This window comes from Oncorhynchus nerka, linkage group LG4 (genome assembly GCF_034236695.1).
Source record: "Oncorhynchus nerka isolate Pitt River linkage group LG4, Oner_Uvic_2.0, whole genome shotgun sequence".
NCBI lineage: Eukaryota > Metazoa > Chordata > Actinopteri > Salmoniformes > Salmonidae > Oncorhynchus > Oncorhynchus nerka.
In genome coordinates this window covers 76,295,501-76,317,580 of record NC_088399.1, presented here as the reverse complement: position 1 = coordinate 76,317,580, position 22,080 = coordinate 76,295,501, and the positions used below count along the sequence as shown (strand labels likewise).

Here is a 22,080-nt window from a genome sequence, read left to right as displayed (position 1 = left end):
AGACCTAGACAACCAGGTGAGGGGAGTTCCTTAGTAATCAATGACCTTAATTAATCAATCAAAAGTACAAGGGAAGAAAGATAACCTGAAGACACTTGCCCCTCCTTGGAATAAGTTTGACAAGCGGTTTAGATCATCTATTACTACTGAAAGGGGAATGGGCAAGTGGTGATGTCAGGCTTCAGATCCATTTCAAACTCTTGTCTATCAGTTAAATCGAACGTGGAAATCCCCCACAGGAGTCATGAATTGACTGAAAGTATTGTCGAGATGGAATTTGACCCCAGTTTAGCGTGTGTTATTTATTTATGACACTGTGGGTGATTTGCAAAATGCTGGGTATGAAAAATAGGTTTTCCCCAACCCCAGTTGTTGCTTACCTGATTCACCTTATCAACCAGATAATTATTAGAATCGGATGTGTTAGATTAGGGTTGGAGTGAATATCTATTGGACGGTAACTTTCCAGGAACAGGGTTGGGGAGCCCTAACTTAGAATATGTTGTAATTTATGTTCTGCAAGTTGACTCCACTGGCTGGTGGACATAAATGTTGATTCATTCCAGTCCCTGCAAATGTGTATGTGTGTTCCAGATTGTGTTGAAAGGAGTGTAGCTCATGTGTATTGGAGGTGTGTGTGTCACTAACAATGTGTGTGTGTGTGTCTCCCTCTTCTCCCCAGGCCTTGGTGGAATGAGCAGTGTGTGTGTGTTGAAGGGTAAAGCAGTGCTCTGGCAGGACTCATTCAGCCCCCACCTCAGAACTTCAACTCCCAGCATGCCTGTGGTGCTGAGCAGCGGAGGACACGCCCCCCCGGCCGGACAAACCCCACATGCCCCGTCCCCTAGCCAACAGGTAAAGGTGGAGATGGATACAACCGCATATAGTCGGTAGACACCAATACAAACATGTCTCCTATTTATACATTACATGTCACACGTGCAGACAAATTAATACACTGCTCCAAAAAATAAAGGGAACACTTAAACAACACAATGTAACTCCAAGTCAATCACACTTCTGTGAAATCAAACGGTCCACTTAGGAAGCAACACCGATTGACAATAAATGTCACATGCTGTTGTGCAAATGGAATAGACAACAGGTGGAAATTATAGGCAATTAGCAAAACACCCCCAATAAAGGTGTGGTTCTGCAGGTGGTGACCACAGAACACTTCTCAGTTCCTATGCTTCCTGGCTGATGTTTTGGTCACTTTTGAAGGCTGGCGGTGCTTTCACTCTAGTGGTAGCATGAGACGGGGTCTACAACCCACACAAGTGGCTCAGGTAGTGCAGCTCATCCAGGATGGCACATCAATGTGAGCTGTGGCAAGAAGGTTTGCTGTGTCTGTCAGCGTAGTGTCCAGAGCATGGAGGCGCTACCAGGAGACAGGCCAGTACATCAGGAGACGTGGAGGAGGCCGTAGGAGGGCAACAACCCAGCAGCAGGACCGCTACCTCCGCCTTTGTGCAAGGAGGAGCAGGAGGAGCACTGCCAGAGCCCTGCAAAATGACCTCCAGCAGGCCACAAATGTGCATGTGTCTGCTCAAACGGTCAGAAACAGACTCCATGAGGGTGGTATGAGGGCCCGACGTCAACAGGCATTTGCCAGAGAACACCAAGATTGGCAAATTCGCAATTAGCGCCCTGTGCTCTTCACAGATGAAAGCAGGTTCACACTGAGCACGTGACAGAGTCTGGAGACGCCTTGGAGACCGTTCTGCTGCCTGCAACATCCTCCAGCATGACCGGTTTGGCGGTGGGTCGGTCATGGTGTGGGGTGGCATTTCTTTGGGGGGCCGCACAGCCCTCCATGTGCTCGCCAGAGGTAGCCTGACTGCCATTAGGTACCGAGATGTGATCCTCAGACCCCTTGTGAGACCATATGCTGGTGCGGTTGGCCCTGGGTTCCTCTTAATGCAAGACAATGCTAGACCTCATGTGGCTGGAGTGTGTCAGCAGTTCCTGCAAGAGGAAGGCATTGGGGCGGCAGGGTAGCCTAGTGGTTAGAGCGTTGGACTAGTAACCGGAAGGTTGCGAGTTCAAACCCCCGAGCTGACAAGGTACAAATCTGTCGTTCTGCCCCTGAACAGGCAGTTAACCCACTGTTCCCAGGCCGTCATTGAAAATAAGAATGTGTTCTTAATTGACTTGCCTGGTTAAATAAAGGTAAAAAAAAAATGTTAAAAAAAATTTGATGCTATGGACTGGCCCGCCCGTTCCCCAGACCTGAATCCAATTGAGCACATCTGGGACATCATGTCTCGCTCCATCCACCAACGCCACGTTGCACCACAGACTGTCCAGGAGTTGGCGGATGCTTTAGTCCAGGTCTGGGAGGAGATCCTTCAGGAGACCATCCGCTACCTCATCAGGAGCATGCCCAGGCGTTGTAGGGAGGTCATACAGGCACGTGGAGGCCACACACACTACTGAGCCTCATTTGACTTGTTTTAAGGACATTACATCAAAGTTGGATCAGCCTGTAGTGTGGTTTTCCACTTTTTAATTTTGAGTGTGACTCCAAATCCAGACCTCCATGGGTTGATAAATTTGATTTCCATTGATAATTTGTGTGATTTTGTTGTCGGCACATTCAACTATGTAAAGAAAAAAGTATTTCATAAGAATATTGAATTCATTCAGATCTAGGATGTGTTATTTTAGTGTTCCCTTTTTTGAGCAGTGTAGTTTTTGGGGCAAAACTGGCGGGGCCAGAGGCGTTAGCTAAGTGTGCCTGTGTCGCAGGGCGTGGCGGGTGCCGGTCGGTCTCAGGATGATGCCATGGTGGATTACTTCTTCCAGCGGCAGCACGGAGAGCAGCCTGGGAAACACCGCTGGCCCATTGGGGATAACATCCACGACAGCCAGGTACTAAGTGTGTGTGTGTGTAATATCAGAAAATGGTCTGGGTTAATGTGTGTGAGTGTATACCCTTAGTCTTTACCGACCGTCTCTCTCTGTTGCTCTGTGTATGTGTAACCTTGCCTCTCAGTAGGGCTGATTATGTGTGTGGTACTCTAACATTGTCTGTCTGTAGATGTTTGATGCTCTACCTTGTCTTTCTGTTGGGATGTGTGTGTTACTCTAAACTTGTCTCTGTCTGTAGGTGTGTGTTACTCTACACTTGTCTGTGTGTGGGTGTGTGTGTTACTCTAAACTTGTCTCTGTCTGTAGGTGTGTGTGTGTGTGTTTACTCTAATCTTGTCTCTTTCTGTAGGTGCGGTCGATGGATGAGCTGAACCATGACTTCCAGGCCCTGGCTTTAGAGGGGCGTGCCATGGGAGAGGTAAGGGGTCAGGTGTTAGAGGTCAAGTAGTTTGAGGACTGTAGACACAGCTTACCAAAGGCCATGTGGTGGTAGGAAGACTGAAACCCAGAATAGTGTCCTGTCATACAGCACATCCAGCTGCTGTAGGAATCTTCAGCATTGTAATGTTAGCTAGCAGTTATCTTGGTAGTTATATAGCGAAGACATTGAGGAAAATGTCCTTACGCTTCATATTTCTCTTTCCGTTTCTCTCGCTGTCCTTTTTGATGTTTCGCTCCTGTCTGTCCTCTATAGCAGCTTCTGACAGGTAAGAAGTTTTGGGAGAGTGATGAAGCGGGGAAAGACGGACCAAAAGGGATCTTTCTGGACCAGTGGAGGGACAGCGCGTGGGGGGCCACAGGTAAGACAGAGGGTGGGCCCTTTCCCAGGATTAAAACACCAATGGGTCAACACACCAAAGTCTCAGTGCCCAGCCTAATGTGTGCGTGTTTGGAGACTGATGGTAGGGTGCTTTCTAATTTCCCCTCCCCAGACCACTCGGTATCTCAGCCAATCATGGTGTCCCGTCGGCCTGGCGGTGGGTTCCATAGCGGCGGGGAAGTGGGCGGGTCAGTGATGTCACCGCGGTCAGAGAGTGGGGGTTTAGGAGTCAGTATGGTAGAGTACGTCCTCTCCTCCTCTCCCGCCGAAAAACTGGACTCGTGCCTTCGCAAGGGACCCTACGTAAGTAGCCTAAACCCGTTTTCACTATCACTATAACCAACTCACTTTTATCACTGACAAACTGGACTCCTGCGCCAAGTTCTATTGTAGTCTGAACCTGGACTCCTACGTTAGGTTCTATTGTAGTCTGAACCTGGACTCCTACGCTAGGTTCTATTGTAGTCTGAACCTGGACTCCTGCGCTAGGTTCTATTGTAGTCTGAACCTGGTCTCCTGCGCTAGGTTCTATTGTAGTCTGAACCTGGACTCCTGCGCTAGGTTCTATTGTAGTCTGAACCTGGTCTCCTGCGCTAGGTTCTATTGTAGTCTGAACCTGGTCTCCTGCGCTAGGTTCTATTGTAGTCTGAACCTGGACTCCTGCGCTAGGTTCTATTGTAGTCTGAACCTGGACTCCTGCGCTAGGTTCTATTGTAGTCTGAACCTGCACTCCCTCCATCTTACTGGTTCATTCCTTCCTGCACTCTTATCGATCTCATCCTCTGATCAGTAAAGGGACAGTGATACATCTCTCAATCACAATGTTCTCAATCTGTCCATCCATCGACTTTTACATCTCTATCCCTCGCTCTCCCTCTGACAGGGCCCGAGGGATGGAGAGGTGGAGGATGAGAAGAGGGAGAAACCTAAGGCCACGTTTGAAGTAGAGAAACTCGAGATGACGGAGGGAGAGAATGATGTCATCAGTGATGTCATCAACCCTAATGGGCTCCCTGTGCAGAATGGCCTGGACGTGGACGTCAAAGAGTACAGGTACACACACATTCACTCACACCGGCACACACACCAGCATACACACGTTCACTCACACCGGCACATACACCAGCATACACACGTTCACTCACACCGACACACACACACACACACACACACACACACACACACACACACGCGTTCACTCACACCGGCACACACACACACACCAGCATACACACATTCACTCACACCGGCACACACACACACACCTCCCCATGTTCTCTCCTGCTCTCTTTCCTCTCTTCAGTCGTCAAGGCCAGATGCAGCCTGCGGGGACAGACACTGACATGATGGGGGGTGTAGGGGGATGTGTAGGAGGGGAGGGTATGGTCCCCATGGGAGGAGGCGGGGGTCCCAAACCCCAAGAGGACTTCTCTGGTGTGGAACAGGGTGTTACCATGGATACCATGGAGTCTGTGATGGAGCCTCTGCAGTTTGACTACAACTCCCAGATGGCCATGGACTCACAGCCCACCGTGGGGCTGTTTGACTACAGCAACCAACAACAGGTGTGTGTGTGTGGGGTATGATGATGACCACCATGGACTCCTGCACTACTGCAGCCCACTTTGGGCTGCGGGTGTTTTTATTTGTTGGACAGAATACTGTTAAACACCATGAAATCAGCTCCAAGTAATTTTCATTTTGGAAATCTGTTCCCATGTATTCCCACGTATAATACAGAGACGTGATCGTATTCAAATGTCAGCACGGTTGTTTTAGTCAAATTTTGTGTCTCTTTGGTCTTGTGGTCAATTTGCAGTCTACAAATGATTTGTAATTAAGTTTCCACTCCCGGCCACCCACTCAAGAAAAAAGAATCCCTCAGTTTAATCTAGTTGATATTCCTTGGTGTACATACTCAAATCAAATAATATTTCATTTGTTGATACACATATTTTGTGTGTGAACAGCAGTAGTTATATAGGGCCGAGCGGGTGTGGTATATAGCTAATATACCACGGCTAAGGGCTGTTCTTAAGCATGACGCAACACTGAGTGCCTATACCACAAACCCCCAAGGTGCCTTATTGCTATTAAAACCTGGTTGCCAATGTAATTAGAGCAGTAACAAGAAATGCTTTGGTGGTATACGGTCTGATTTGACACTGCTGTCAGCCAATCAGCATTCAGAGCTCGAACCACCCAGTTTATAAACTAGAACAGCCCTTAGCCGTGGTATATTAGCCATCATTCCTTATTGCTTAAATATATCATATGAAGTGGGTAAAGCAGTATGTAAACATAATTAAAGTGACCAGTGTTCAATAACTGTAAATAGGGAAGCGCTCTCTAAGGTACAGGGTTCAGTACTGGGTGTGAACAGACTGTGTATGTATGTACACTACCGGTCAAAAGTATTAGAACACCTACTCGTTTAAGGGTTTTTCTATATTTGTGCTATTTTCTACTTTGCAGAATAATATTGAAGACCTTAAAACTATGAAATATCACCAAAAAAAGTGTAAAACAAATCAAAATATTTTTTTATATTTGAGATTCTTCAAATAGCCACCCTTTGCCTTGATGACTTCATTGCACACTCTTGTTATTCTCTCAACCAGCTTTACCTGGAATGCTTTCCCAACAGTCCTGATGGAGTTCCCACATATGCTGAGCACTCGTTGGCTGCTTTTCCTTCACTCGGTGGTTCGACTCATCCCAAACTATCTCAATTTGGTTGAGGTCGGAGGATTATGGAAGCCAGGTCATCTCATGCAGCACTCCATCACTCTCCTTCTTGGTCAAAAAGCTCGTACACAGCCTGGAGGTGTGTTGGATCATTATCCTGTTGAAAAACAAATGATAGTCCCACTAAGCGCAAACCAGATGGGATGGCATATCGCTGCAGAATGCGTTGGTAGCCATGCTGGTTAAGTGTGCTTTGAATTCTAAATAAATCACACCTCTTCCTCTATGCTTCATGGTGGGAACCACACATGCAGAGATCATCCGTTCACCTACTCTGCGTCTCACAGAAGACACGGCTGTTGGAACCAAAAATCTCACATTTGGATTCATCAGACCAAAGGAAAGATTTCCACTGGTGTAATGTCCATTGCTCGTGTTTCTTGGCCCAAGCAAGTCTCTACTTATTGGTTTCCTTTAGTAGTGGGTTCTTTGCAGCAATTTATTTGGGCTGCAATCTGAGGTGCAGTTAACTCTAATGAACGTATTCTCTGCAGCAGCGGTAACTCTGGGTCTTCCTTTCCTGTGGCGGTCCTCAAGAGAGACAGTTTCATCATAGCGCTTGATGGTTTTTGCGACTGCACTTGAAGAAACTTTCAAAGTTCTTGACATTTTCCGTATTGACTGACTCTCGTTTCTCTTTGCTTATTTGAGCTGTTCTTGCCATAATATGGACTTGGTATGTTACCAAATAGGGCTCTCTTCTGTATACCACCCCTACCATGTCACAACACAACTGATTGGCTCAAACGTATTAAGAAGGAAAGAAATTCCACAAATTAACTTTTAACAAGGCACACCTGTTAATTGAAATGCATTCCATGTGACTACCTCATGAAGCTGGTTGAGAGAATGTGAAGTGCAATGCTGTCATCAAGGCAAAGGGTGGCTATTTGAAGAATCTCAAATATAAAATATATTTTGATTAGACACATATTTTTGGCTACTACATTTTTAAAACTTACTTAATTAGGCAAGTCAGTTAAGAACAAAATCTTACTTACAATGACGGCCTACTGTGACGGCCTTAATGGCCTTGTTCAGGGGCAGAACGACAGATTTCTACCTTGTCAGCTCAAGGATTAGATCTTGCAACCTTCCAGTTACTAGTCCAACGCTCTAACCACTAGGCTACCTGTATTCCTACATGATTCCATGTGTTATTTCATAGTTTTGATGTCTTCACTGTTATTCTACAATGTGGAAAATAGTCAAAATAAAGAACAATCCTGAAATGAGAAGGTGTTTTTGACCGGTAGTTTTGGAAAGAAAAGCCTTTTTTTTTTTTTTTTTTTTCATTAAAATAACATCAAATTTAATCGGAAATACAGTGTAGACATTGTTAATGTTGTAAATGACTATTGTAGCTGGAAACGGCAGATTTTTAATGGAATATCTACATCGGCGTACAGAGACCCATTATCAGCAACCATCACTCCTGCGTTCCAATGGCACGTTGTTAGCTAATCCAAGTTTATCATTTTAAAGGCCAAATTGATCATTAGAAAACCCTTTTGCAATTATGATAGTACAGCTGAAAACTGTTGTTCTGATTTAAAGAAGCAATAAAACTGGCCTTCTTTAGACTAGTTGTGTATCTGGAACATCAGCATTTGTGGGTTCGAATACAGGCTCAAAATGGCCAGAAACAAAGAGCTTTCTTTTGAAACTCGTCAGTCTATTCTTGTTCTGCGAAATGAAGGCTATTCCATGCGAGAAATTGCTGAGAAACTGAAGATCTCATACAACGCTGTGTACTACTCTGTCACAGAACAGTGCATACTGGCTCTAACCAGAATTGAAAGAGGAGTGGGAGGCCCAAGTGCGCAACTGAGCAAGAGGACAAGTACTCGCAAGTCCTCAACTGGCAGCTTCATTAAATAGTACCCACAAAACCCCAGTCTCAATGTTAACAGTGAAGATGTGGCTCCGGGATGCTGGCCTTCTAGGCAGAGTTCCTCTGTCTAGTGTCCTTTTGCCCATCTTAATCTTTTCTTGTGGTGTTTTTCTGGTGGTGTTTTTCTGGTGTTTTGCAGGTACGATTTAATGAAGTTGCCAGTTGATATCTTGTGAGGTGTCTATTTCTCAGACTAGACACACTGTCTACACTGTATTTCTGATCAATTTTATATTTTAAAGGACAAAAAATTTGATTTTCTAAAAAAACAAAAAAAAAAGGACATTTCTCAATGACCCCAAACTTTTGAATGGTAGAGAGTGTGTGTGTAATAAATAACCTGTGTGTGTAGTTGTTTCAGAGACCCAGTGCTCTAGCACTGCAGCAGCTGACAGCAGCCCAACAACAACAGTATGCCTTGGCAGCAGCACAGCAATCTCACATTGGTAAGTTTTAGGTGAAAGACATGTTCAACATGATGCTCTGCTGACCCATTTCTGGGAATTTATTCAGTGACAAAGTTCTTGGACTGTGTGTGTTCCTGTCTCACTGACCTCTATCTCTGTGTGTGTTATCAGGTCTGGCTCCTGCGTTTGTTCCCAACCCTTACATCATCAGTACGGGTCCGCCTGGAACTGACCCCTACGCTGCTGGGCTGGCAGCTGCTGCAACACTGGGTGAGAGGCAGATACACACTCGCCATTTCTATTCCATGTCCAGCGGCGATGCCTCCCCAGTGGGGGAGTGAGAGGACACACCTACTCATTCCAGGGTTTTTCTTTATTTTTTAAAACTTTTTTCTATATTGTAGATTAGTAGTGAAGACATCAAAAAGATGAAATGACACACATTTGAGATTTTTCAAAGTAGCTACCCTTTGCCTTGATGACAGCTTTGCACACTCTTGGCATTCTCTCAACCTGCTTCATGAGGTAGTCACCTGGAATGCATTTCAATTAACAGATGTGCCTTAAGTTCATTTGTGAGATTTCTTTCCTTAATGCGTTTGAGCCAATCAGTTGTGTTGTGACATATAGTAGAGGTGGTATACAGAAGATAGCCCTATTTGGTAAAAGACCAAGTCCATATGGCAAGAACAGCTCAAATAAGCAAAGAGAAACGGCAGGCAATCATTACTTTAAGACATGAAGGTCAGTCAATATGGAAGATGTCGTGAACTTTGAAAGTTTCTTCAAGTGCAGTCGCAAAAACCACCAAGCGCTATGATGAAACTGGCTCATGAGGACCGCCACAGGAAAGGAAGACCCAGAGTTACCTCTGCTGCAGAGGATTAGAGTCATTAGAGTTACCAGCCTCTGATTGCAGCCCAATTAAATGCTTCACAGTGTTCAAGTAACACACATCTCAACATAAACTGTTCAGAGGAGACTGTGTGAATCAGGCCTTTATGATCGAATTTCTGCAAAGAAACCACTACTAAAGGACACCAATAAGAAGAGACTTTCTTTTGGTCTGATGAGTCCAAATTTAACCGCTGTGTCTTTTGAGAGATGCGGAGTAGGTGAATAGATGATCTCCGCGTGTGTGGTTCCCACTGTGAAGCATGGAGGAGATGGTGTGATGGTGTAGGTGTCCTTTGCTGGTGACACTGTTTGTAATTTAAGGCACACTTAACCAGCATGGCAATCACAGCATTCTGAAGTGATACACCATTCCTTCTGGTTTGCGGCTGTGTAAGGCCTATTTGACCAAGGAGAGTGATGGAGTGCTGTATCAGATGACCTGACCTCCACAATCACCTGATCTCAACCCAATTGAGATGGTCTGATGAGTTGGACTGGAGAGTGAAGGAAAAGCAGCCAACAAGTGCTCAGAATATGTGGGAACTCCTTCAAGACTGTTGGAAAAGCATTCCTCATGAAGCTGGTTGAGAAAATGCCAAGAATGTGGAAAGGGTGGCAACTTTGAATAATCTAAAATATATTTTGATTTTGTTAAACACTTTTTTGATTCCATGTCTCGCTTCATAGTTGTGTTGTCTTCACTATTATTCTACAATGTAGAAAAGAGTAAAAAAAATAAAGAAAAACCCTTGAATGAGTAGGTGTTTCCAAACTTTTGACTGGTAATGTCTGTGGGTGGGTGTGTGTGTAGAGTGTATATGTGTGTGTAGATAAACTCAGCAAAAAAAGAAACGTCCTCTTTTCAGGACCCTGTCTTTCAAAGATAATTCGTAAAAATCCAAATAACTTCACAGATCTTCATTGTAAAGGGTTTAACAAGTCTAATACAGCAAATGAAAGATAAACATCTTGTTAATCTACCCATCGTGTCCGATTTTTAAAATGTTTTACAGCGAAAACACAACATATATTTACGTTAGATGACCACCAAATTCAAAAACGCACAGAGCGATATTTCAGTCACAAAAGCATAAATATAGATAAAATGAATCACTAACCTTTGATACATCAGATGACACTCATAGGACATCATGTTATACATGTATTGTGTGTGTTGTTCGATAATGTGCATATATATATATATATATATTGGCACGTTTTACGTGCAGTAATGTTTTGATTCCAAAACATCCAGTGATTTTGCAGAAATACTCACAATAAACATTGATAAAAGATGCAATTGTAATTCACAGAATTAAAGATAAATGTATCCTCTATGCAACCGCTGTGTCAGATTTAAAAAAATAAAACTTTACGGAAAAATAATAATCTGAGAACGGTGCTCAGAACCCAAAGAAATAGCCGCCATTTTGGCGTCAACAGAAGCTACAAAAAACACAAATATTCACTTACCTTTGAATATCTTCATCAGAAGGCAGTTCCAGGAATCCCAGTTCGACAATAAATGACTGATTTGTTCCATAAAGGTCCATAAAGCCCATAATTTAGCCACTTGTTGTTAGCTTGTTCAGCCCAGCATTCAATCCTCAAAAAACACGAGCAATTCCTCCAGACAAACTCAAACTTCCGTTACAGGTCGTAGAAACAAGTCAAATGACGTATGCAATCCATATTTAGGATGTTTTAAATATTAATCAGCAAAAAGGTTCCAACCGGAGAATTTAATTGTCTGAAGAAAAGCATAGGAACGCAAGAACACTCTCTCCTGACCGCGCGTAATGAAACCGAGGCTTTCTGCCAGACCACCTACTCAAAGAGCTATTATGAGCCCTACCTTTATAGTAGAATCATACAACCAGAATCTAAAGACGGTGACATCTTGTGGAAGCCCTAGGAAGTGCATTCTTATCCATATCTAAGGTGGACGTCCAATGGCACTTTTCTAAATTGAGTTCTCACTTCCTGTTTGGATTTCTTCTCAGGTTTTTGTCTGCCATATGAGTTCTGTTATACTCACAGACATAATTCAAACAGTTTTAGAAACTTCAGTGTTTTCTATCCACAGGTAATAATACTATGCATATATTCCATCTGGGAAAGAGTAGGAGGCCGTTTACTCTGGGCACACCTTTCATCCAAAAGTGAAAATACTGCCCCCTAGCCTCAACAGGTTTTAAACACTGTTCCCATGCTTGTTCAGTGAACCGTAAACAATTGATGAACATGCACCTGTGGAACGGTCGTTAAGACACTAACAGCTTACAGGCGGTAGGCAATTAAGGTCATATTTATGAAAACTTACGACACTAAAGAGGCCTTTCTACTGACTCTGGAAAAACACCAAAAGAAAGATGCCCAGGGTCCCTGCTCATCTGCGTGAATGTGCCTTGCATGAGAACTGCAGATGTGGCCAGGGCAATAAATTGCAATATCCGTACTGTGAGACGCCTAAGACGGCGCTACAGGGAGACAGGACGGACAACTGATCGTCCTCACAGTGGCAGACCACGTGTAACAACAACTGCACAGGATTGGTACAGCTGAACATCACACCTGCGGGACAGGTACAGGGTGGCAACAACAGCTGCCCGAGTTACACCAGAAACGCACAATCCCTCCATCAGTGCTCAGACTGTCCGCAATAGGCTGAGAGAGGCTGGACTGAGGGCTTGTGGGCCTGTTGAAAGACAGGTCCTCACCAGACATCACCAGCAACGACCTCGCCTATGGGCACAAACCCACCGTCGCTGGACCAGACAGGACTGGCAAAAAGTGCTCTTCACAGACGAGTTGCGGTTTTGTCTCACCAGGAGTGATGGTCGGATTCACATTTATTGTTGAAAGAATGAGTGTTACACCGAGGCCTGTACTCTGGAGCGGGATCGATTTGGAGGTGGAGGGTCTGGGGCGGTGTGTCACAGCATCATCGGACTGAGCTTGATGTCATTACAGGCAATCTGCGTTACAGGAAAGACATCCTCCTCCGTCAAGTGGTACCCTTTCCTGCAAGACAGGAATGTCAGTGTTCTGCCATGGCCAGCGAAGAGCCCGGATCTCAATCCCATTGAGCACGTCTGGGACCTGTTGGATCGGAGGGTGAGGGCTTGGACCGAAATTTCTGGTAACTTGCAGGTGCCTTGGTGGAAGAGTGGGGTAACATCTCACAGCAAGAACCGGCAAATCCGGTGCAGTCCATGAGGAGGAGATGCACTGCAGTACGTAATGCAGCTGGTGGCCACACCAGATACTGACTGTTACTTTTGATTTTGCCCCCCCCCTTCTTTGTTCAGGGACACATTATTCAATTTCTGTTAGTCACATGTCTGTGGAACTTGTTCAGTTTATGTCTGTTGTTGAATCTTGTTATGTTCATACAAATATTTACACATGTTAAGTTTGCTGAAAATTAACGCAGTTGACAGTGAGGGAACGTTTAGTTTTTTTGCTGAGTTTATATATACAATTGAAGTCGGACGTTTACATACACTTAGGTTGGAGTTTTTAAAACTTGTTTTTCAACCACTCCACAAATGTATTGTTAACGAACTATAGTTTTGGCAAGTCGGTTAGGACATCTACCCTGCATGGCACAAGTAATTTTTCCAACAATTGTTTACAGACGGATTATTTCACTTATAATTCACTGCATCACAATTCCAGTGGGTTAAGTTTACATACACTAACTTGACTGTGCCTTTAAACAGCTTGGAAAAATCCAGAAAATGATGTCATTGCTTTATAAGCTTCTGATAGGCTAATTTACATTATATGAGTCAATTGGAGGTGTACCTGTGGATGTATTTCAACCCCTACCTGCCTCTTTGCTTGACATCATGGGAAAATCAAAAGAAATCAGCCAAGACCTCATAAAAAAAAAATGTAGACCGCCACAAGTCTGGTTCGTCCTTGTGAGCAATTTCCAAACACTTGAAGGTACGTTCATCTGTACAAACAATAGTATGCAAGTATAAACACCATGGGACCACGCAGCTGTCATACCGCTCAGGAAGGAGACGCATTCTGTCTCCTAGAGATGAACGTACTTTGTCGCGAAAGGTGCAAATCAATCCCAGAACAGCGACCTTGTGAAGATGCTGGAGGAAACGGGTACAAAAGTATCTATATCCACAGTGAAACGAGTCCTATATCGACATAACCTGAAAGGCCACTCAGCAAGGAAGAAGCCACTGCTCCAAAACCGCCATAAAGCCAGACTACGGTTTGCAACTGCACATGGGGAGAAAGATTGTATTTTTGGGAGAAATGTTCTCTGGTCTGATGAAACAAAAATAGAACTCTTTGGCCATAATGACCATTGGTATGTTTGGAGGAAAAAGAGGGATGCTTGCAAGCCGAAGAACACCATCCCAACCGTGAAGCACGGGAGTAGCAGCATCATGTTGTGGGGGTGCTTTGCTGCAGGAGGGACTGGTGCACTTCACAAAATAGGTGGCATCATGAGGTAGGGAAATGATTTGTATATATTAACGCAACATCTCAAGACAGTTTGACCCAAGTTAAACAAATTAAAGGCAATGCTACCAAATACTAATTGAGTGTGTATAAACTTCTGACCCACTGGGAATGTGATGAAAGAAATAAAAGCTGAAATAAATAATTCTCTACTACTATTCTGATATTTCACATAAAATAAAGTGTTTATCTTAACTGACCTAAGACAGGACATTTTTACTAGGATTGAATGTCAGGAATTGTTAAACTGAGTTTAAATGTATTTGGCTAAGGTGCATGTAAACTTCCGACTTCAACTGTATCATTTAGCAACTTGCAGTCATGCGTGCATACTTTTTACATATGCATACTCCAAGGAATTGAACCCACTATTCTGGCATTGTATGTGCCAACCAATTTACCGTGTGTGTATTCAGGCCCAGCGGTGATGCCTCCTCAGTACTACGGGGTGACTCCATGGGGAGTGTATCCAGCCAATCTGTTCCAGCAACAGGCTGCAGCTGCCAACAACTCAGCCAATCAACAGGCTCAAGGACAGAACCAGCAGAACCAACAACAGGTCAGTGGCTTCCTATTGGCTAGACCTCTCCTCAACTGCTCTCCTATTAGATAAATCTTCTGTCAGACATTTTTTGCCTGTCTTTCAATGCTCACCACTTTGTGGTTGTAGATTGTTTCAACATGCATAGAGTAATTATTGATGCAAACATGCACATTATTTGCCCAGTCACGTTGTGTCCATGGCATTTTACTAAGGATAACACCCGTTTCAGACCCTCTGCCCTCTTATTGGCTATTTCTTTGTGTATCCTGTGTTTCCTAGGTAATGCGTGGGGGTGGTAACCAGAGACCCCTGACCCCTAGCCAAGGTCCACAGGGTCAGCAGAATGACCAGCTGATCTCCGCCGCAGCTGTCAACTCGGCGCTCGCCTTCGGACAGGGGCTGGCGGCCGGCGTGCCCGGTGAGAAGCATACAGACACTCACATGCTTGTGCCTGCATACGCACAAATACACACACCAGGTTTCTGTTGCCCCAGGCAACGTAACCCGGGAATATTTTAATTTACCGGCCATTTCAGAAATGTACCTGAACCATATGCATTGGGTGTGTAACCCATTAGGTCGTCCACCGACAGTACTCAGAATGACAAATCACATTTAGATTAATTACCATAATCTAAACAGAATATGCAACTCCTGTAATGAAGTAGACAATTTTCAAACATTTTCCAAAATGCAATTCGTGGGAAAACACCGTTCTTAACAGTGCACCTGATGAGATGAAAATCTCTACTAGAGACTTAGAGGGAGAATCTAAAGGTGCAACAACTAGGATGGTTTGCTAATATGACTAGGATTGTGCGTTTGGCTTTTCCCTACAAAGAAAGAAAGGTGATAGGAAAACCAAGAGAAATGCTGGTTTCAATGGAATATGAAAGGAAGTCTTTATAAAGTAATTGCCTCCATGTTTCCATGGTCAGATTTGGTCTAGGCTACTTTTAAGCAAGGTAAGACATGCCTTGAAGTGAAATGTTCAGTTTTCAAAATGCATCCTGCCTGCAGCTCACATTGCAAAGCGGTGGGTGACGCTCTGATAACATGCCCATCCATGCCTATTTCACATGAATGGGAGGCACACCAGTTGAGAAATAAAAATAGTAGCTCTTTAATTGTGGTGATCAAAACCGTTTTTAATAAGTTATTTATTTTAGAGTTGTTGCACAATGACTGGGTTTATAAAAGCACATTTCACCCCAGCAGCTCTATTGGGCTCAAAATAGGCTCTCTGTAGGCTGTGCGCATGTGATAAATACACATGCTCCAATTTAATTCCACAAAATTATGCAAATTAACCGTTAGACCCATAAGCATTACTGTCAAATGTTTTTCCGTTGACTTGTATTTCCATCAATTAATTAAAAAGCACTATCCCTGTCGCCAGCAACAATTTTATTTATCGGCCTTTAGTTTTTTTTAATCTGCCAAAAGCCGGCAATTACCGGTTTACGGACATTCTGAGACACACACACAGTTCAAACACAAGTTTTCCCAAACGAGGTCCTCGGGACCCCAAGGGTGCACGTTTAGGTTTTTGCCTCAGCACTACACTGCTGGTTCAAATGATCAACTAATCATCAAGCTTTGAATCAGCTGTGTAGTGTTGGGGGGAAGAAATAAAAACGTGCACACCTTGGGGTCCCGAGGACCGAGTTTGAGAAATGCTGGTCTAACTCGTGTTTCTCTCTGCAGGCTATCCCATGCTGGCTCCAGCTGCCTACTATGACCAGACGGGGGCGCTAGTGGTCAACACAGGATCTAGGGGCGGACCTGTACGCCTCATGGCCCCCGCGGGCTCAGTTATTATCTCGCCATCCGCTGCACAAGCAGGTAACACACTCCTCCATTTACACTGTCATTCCATGTGGGGTGGCAGGTAGCCTAGTGGTTAGAGGCAGGTAGCCTAGTGGTTAGAGGCAGGTAGCCTAGTGGTTAGAGGCAGGTAGCCTAGTGGTTAGAGGCAGGTAGCCTAGTGGTTAGAGGCAGGTAGCCTAGTGGTTAGAGGCAGGTAGCCTAGTGGTTAGAGGCAGGTAGCCTAGTGGTTAGAGGCAGGTAGCCTAGTGGTTAGAGGCAGGTAGCCTAGTGGTTAGAGGCAGGTGGTTAGAGGCAGGTAGCCTAGTGGTTAGAGGCAGGTAGCCTAGTGGTTAGAGGCAGGTAGCCTAGTGGTTAGAGGCAGGTAGCCTAGTGGTTAGAGGCAGGTAGCCCAGTGGTTAGAGTGTTGGGTCAGTAACCAAAAAGGTTGCTGGATTGAATCCCTGAGCTGACAAGGTAAAAATCTGTCGTTCTGCGCCCTGAACAAGGCAGTTAACCCACTGTTCCCCAGTAGGCTGTCATTGCAAATAAGAATTTGTTCTAAACTGACCTTCTGAGTTAAATAAAGGTTAAGAACATTTTAAAAAGACTCTCTACCCCTACCCCTCTCTACCTCTACCCCTCTCTCTACCTCTACCCCTCTCTCTCTCTCTACCTCTACCCCTCTCTCTCTCTCTACCTCTACCCCTCTCTCTACCTCTACCCCTCTCTCTACCTCTACCCCTCTCTCTCTCTACCTCTACCCCTCTCTCTCTCTACCTCTACCCCTCTCTCTCTCTACCTCTACCCCTCTCTCTCTCTCTCTACCTCTACCCCTCTCTCTCTCTACCTCTACCCCTCTCTCTCTCTCTCTCTACCTCTACCTCTCTCTCTCTCCTCTACCCCTCTCTCTCTCTCTCTCCTACCTCTACCCCTCTCTCTCTCTACCTCTACCCCTCTCTCTCTCTACCTCTACCCCTCTCTCTCTCTACCTCTACCCCTCTCTCTCTCTACCTCTACCCCTCTCTCTCTCTCTACCTCTCCCCTCTCTCTCTCTCTCTCTCTCTCTCTCTCTACCTCTACCCCTCTCTCTCTCTCTCTCCTCTACCCCTCTCTTTCTCTCTCTCTCTACCCCTCTCTCTCTCTCTCTCTCTGCCCCTCTCTCTCTCTCTCTCTCTCTCTCTCTACCCCTCTCTCTCTCTACCTCTACCCCTCTCTCTCTCTCTCTCTCTCTCTCTCTACCCCTCTCTCGCTCTGCCCCTCTCTCGCTCTGCCCCTCTCTCGCTCTGCCTCTCCAGTGGCGGCTGCAGCAGCTGCGGGTGGCGGGGCTAACGGCGGTATGGGAGGCGGGGCCAATGGTCCGTTCCGAGGCATGCAATCCCAGCAGCCTCAGCAGCAGGGGGGAGGGGCTATGTCAGGAAACTCCTTTTATGGATCCTCCTCTCTCAGCAACTCCTCCCAGAGCTCCTCCCTCTTCTCTCAAGGTAGCCAAACAACGTACTGTGAGTGAAAACAAAACGGGTGAATTGACAGATGTTGTGTTCCAGGCGAACTACATTGCAGACGTTTCAATGGATGCCTGCCATTTCATCGACTTCACAATCGGGCATCAGATTCCTATATTATTACGAGTTTAGTTGATATGTCAAATATCTATCCAGACGCTAGATCCCGCAGGGGTCTGCAATGTAGTCAGCCTGGAACGTGGCCAAAGTGTGTGTGAAAATATGATTTAATTTACCATTTAAATTCCGAAACAAATGTAGATTAATGAAGGTGATATGCTGTTTTCTTTACAGGCTCCGCCCAGCAAGGCCCTGGCTCTGCATCTCTGGGGTTCGGTCAGAGCAACTCTTCACTGGGAGCAACATTGGGAGCTACACTGGGAGGCTTTGGGACCGCAGGTGTGTGTGTGTGTGGTGTTTTATGGTCTCATCTCTCTCCCTCTCTATCCATGTGCAACCCAAGGCTGATATTCAGTAGGCTGGAGAGGATTCTCATTGTGTTTAACTGTCTGTAGCCTGCTGTCCTCTGTGTATAACTCCCTCTACCGGCCAACTGTAGTGACAGCTGTGTGTGTGTGTTTAATGGTCTCTCTGTCTCCCTCCAGTGGCTAACTCCAGTGGTGGGAGTGGTTCTCGTCGTGACTCTCTGACCGGCAGTAGTGACCTGTACAAACGCACACAGTCGAGTCTCACTCCCATTGGTCACGGGGGGTTCTACAACGGAACCCTTGGCTTTAGCTCCTCCCCCGGGCCTGTCGGAATGCCCCTGCCCAACCAAGGCCCCTCCCACTCCCTAACCCCACCCCCATCTCTGTCCAATCACAGCTCCTCATCCAACCTCAACCTGGGTGAGTGACGAAGTCTATTAAAATGCTGACAAACTTGCATTGTATTTTCAGGGTTAGTGTATTATAACATTCTATCAGTGTTATTATTATGTTATCCAACCAGTACTAACCATCACTACTCTCTGAACCCTCCCCACAGGAGGTCTGACCAATGGCAGCGGTCGTTTCATTTCTGCTGCTCCGGGGGCGGAGGCCAAGTATCGCAGTGCCAGTTCTGGCTCCTCCCTCTTCTCTCCCAGCAGCCAGCTCTTCCCATCGTCACGGCTACGTTACGGAATGTCGGATGTGATGCCGTCAGGGCGGAGCCGGCTCCTGGAAGACTTCCGGAACAACCGATACCCCAACCTGCAGCTGAGAGAGATTGCTGGGCACATCATGGAGTTCAGTCAGGACCAGCACGGCAGCAGGTAGAGACACATCATGGAGTTCAGTCAGGACCAGCATGGCAGCAGGTAGACACACACACATCATGGAGTTCAGTCAGGACCAGCACGGCAGCAGGTAGAGACACATCATGGAGTTCAGTCAGGACCAGCACGGCAGCAGGTAGACACATCATGGAGTTCAGTCAGGACCAGCACGGCAGCAGGTAGACACACGCATATCGTGGAGTTCAGTCAGGACCAGCACGGCAGCAGGTAGAGACACACATCATGGAGTTCAGTCAGGACCAGCATGGCAGCAGGTAGACACTTAGACCACACAAATAATCTCTCGTCACTCCTGTCCAGTACCAAAACATAGACCTACTGTCTCATCCTCAATGATGGACTCCAGATGTTGTCTGCTTGGATGCTGGGTCTACCTACATGTCTTTTACAACTGGAATGTTCTATTTAGAAACCATGATGTCATTCCCTCTCATGTCTTTCATCTCTCTCCTCATCCCTCTCTACTCTTCCTTGTCTCTCTTTCCTCCCGTTCTCCTTATTACTCAACCCCCTCAATGCAATTCAATACACTTTATTGGTATGGAAAGTTTTGGAGCTTACATTGCCAATGCAGAAATATAGGAACATGTTGAATCTAGAGATGAAACCGTATGAAAATGTAATATCGCGATTATAGTGACCAAAATGATTGCGGTTAGCTGTATTATCGCGGTTAGCTGTATTATCGCGGTTAGCTGTATTATTGCGGTTAGCTGTATTATCGCGGTTAGCTGTATTATCGCGGTTAGCTGTATTATCGCGGTTAGCTGTATTATCGGGGTATTGTTAAAATGTGCTGGAAATGTTCCGAAAGTACTGATACACTGAAATCATTTCACCAAGTTTTATATTGAAAAACAACAAATACAATTAGCAGCACTTTTTGTTTGCATAAACCATTAAAATAATAACATTTTAAATGGCATTGTGGCCATGAGGTGTAATTTTCCCTAGTGCAGGTTTTAAGAACACAACCTTAAGTAAGCAATCCAATAAACAAACAACAAGTTAAATTAGCAGCATGGCAACCTTTATCAGCCTCAGAAAGCCAGGCCTCTCAACAGTTTGAAATGGCATGTCCTTTGCAATGTAATATGAAAGGGCTGGAGTGAGGTCTGAGCATTTCTTTTTGATGTGGGTGCACAAGCAGCCTGCCTTTTTTAAATGCTTGCTCAGTGTCTGTCACAACTGTAGATGAGGGACCAATAGCATCACTGGGTTTGCCTGTTGCACACCCACTCTGTAATAGGGAATAGCAAATGCATTATTATTATTATTATTATTACACACACAGTCCATCTGTGTTGCATTTGACTATATGCAATGACCCCATGCACAATTTACATAAATACAAATGAGTCTTAAGACAGTGATAGTAATTGCAATGAGCCCAACAATTGTCTTTGTATAGGAGTCTATAGTGTTTCTCCAGTTTGAACACTTTTACAACCAAGTCGACAACTGACAGATTTTAAATGAACAAAATGTGTTGGTTGGATAACTAAACTACATAAGGTGTTATCGTGTGCAATGGGTGAATAGAGTGCAGACACGACACATACAGCAGCAGAACAACGTGTTGTGTTTTTACAACAGTAGGTAACACTGAAAGCTTCACTTTACATTATTGACAAGCTATTAGCAAGTTAGACGGACAAACCATGACATTTTCCCCCATTCCGAAGTCCCCACATCATGCATTGAGGTGAAAGTTAATTGACCTTGCATTCGCTATAAAGTAGAGGGTGGTGGTCACGAAGACCACTCAAGAGATTTGAAGTGTTGCAGGTTCTGCAGACAGGGTGACCATCTTCGATTAAGTTTCCCTCTGCACTCTTGTAAAACCCAAAATACAACCACTTGGTCCTCTTAGAAGGCTGAAAAATCTCCGGAGTGCTGTCACTACCTTCTACCATGTTTTCACACAAAACAAAACCCAGGTTGCGTGCTGCGTCTGCGTCAGACTGTTGCTAACTTTGGTTGATGCTCGACAGTATTTACAGTGAGTTTTTCAAACCACGGTAATCAAACGGTAATACTAATCGCTGGGAATTTTACCGTGGTTTCTTGTGAAACCGGTAACTGTTTTATCCCTCAAAGATGATAATGAATATAACTATTTTCCCCCTCCAGGTTTATCCAGTTGAAGTTGGAGAGGGCCAGCTCAGCAGAGCGTCAGCTAGTCTTCAGTGAGATCCTCCAGGCTGCCTATCAACTCATGGTCGACGTCTTCGGAAACTACGTCATCCAGAAGTTCTTTGAGGTTTGTGTGAACGTTATGTTGGTATCAACATAACGGGGGGGGGGGGGGGGGGATTGTGTGTTTTTTGCCAGGCATCTAATCCAGAAGTTCTTTGAGTTGTGTGTATTGGGGGGGGGCTAATTTCCAACAGGCCTGTCTCTGTGTGTAAAGTGTGTGTTTTGACTGCTACAGTGCCTTCAGACAGTATTCATACATACCCTCTGACTTATTCCCCATTTGTTGTTACAGCCTGAATTCGAAATGAAAAAAACAAAAACAATTCTACACTATAATGACAATGTGAAAACAGGATTTTAGAGACTTACCCAGAAAGACTCACAGCTGTAATCACTGTTGGCAGTATTGATACACCCAAAGTGTAATTAATAACTTCACCATGCTAAAAGCGATATTCAATGTCTACTTTTTGTATTTTTACCAATCTACCAATGGGTGCCCTTCTTTACGACGCATTGGAAATCCTCGCTGGTTTTTGTGGTTAAATCTTGTGTGTGTGTGTGGGGTACAGGTGTTAGGTAGTCATTTTTAAAAATTATGTTAATAAACACT

At 45.0% G+C, this 22,080-nt stretch overlaps 1 protein-coding gene across 4 annotated transcripts in view; it reads left to right on the top strand.

The window, feature by feature from the left end:
- The window catches only part of pum1 (pumilio RNA-binding family member 1), a 31,726-nt gene that overhangs the window by 3,482 nt on the left and 6,164 nt on the right, over positions 1-22,080 (top strand). Inside the window, exons 2-18 of one of the 4 annotated variants that reach the window (XM_029658589.2) lie at positions 683-855; positions 2,752-2,874; positions 3,224-3,292; positions 3,572-3,674; positions 3,807-3,997; positions 4,578-4,747; positions 4,998-5,259; positions 8,689-8,782; positions 8,915-9,013; positions 14,551-14,693; positions 14,958-15,096; positions 16,386-16,523; positions 17,783-17,968; positions 18,284-18,388; positions 18,595-18,837; positions 18,977-19,244; positions 21,402-21,531. In XM_029658589.2, coding sequence (XP_029514449.1) covers positions 694-855; positions 2,752-2,874; positions 3,224-3,292; positions 3,572-3,674; positions 3,807-3,997; positions 4,578-4,747; positions 4,998-5,259; positions 8,689-8,782; positions 8,915-9,013; positions 14,551-14,693; positions 14,958-15,096; positions 16,386-16,523; positions 17,783-17,968; positions 18,284-18,388; positions 18,595-18,837; positions 18,977-19,244; positions 21,402-21,531 — 2,625 coding nt within the window. In that variant the 5' untranslated portion in view covers positions 683-693. Of the gene's footprint in view, positions 1-682; positions 856-2,751; positions 2,875-3,223; positions 3,293-3,568; positions 3,675-3,806; positions 3,998-4,577; positions 4,748-4,997; positions 5,260-8,688; positions 8,783-8,914; positions 9,014-14,550; positions 14,694-14,957; positions 15,097-16,385; positions 16,524-17,782; positions 17,987-18,283; positions 18,389-18,594; positions 18,838-18,976; positions 19,245-21,401; positions 21,532-22,080 lie in introns of all 4 variants that reach the window. The other 3 variants (XM_029658587.2, XM_029658588.2, XM_029658586.2) reach the window with 3 other exon arrangements.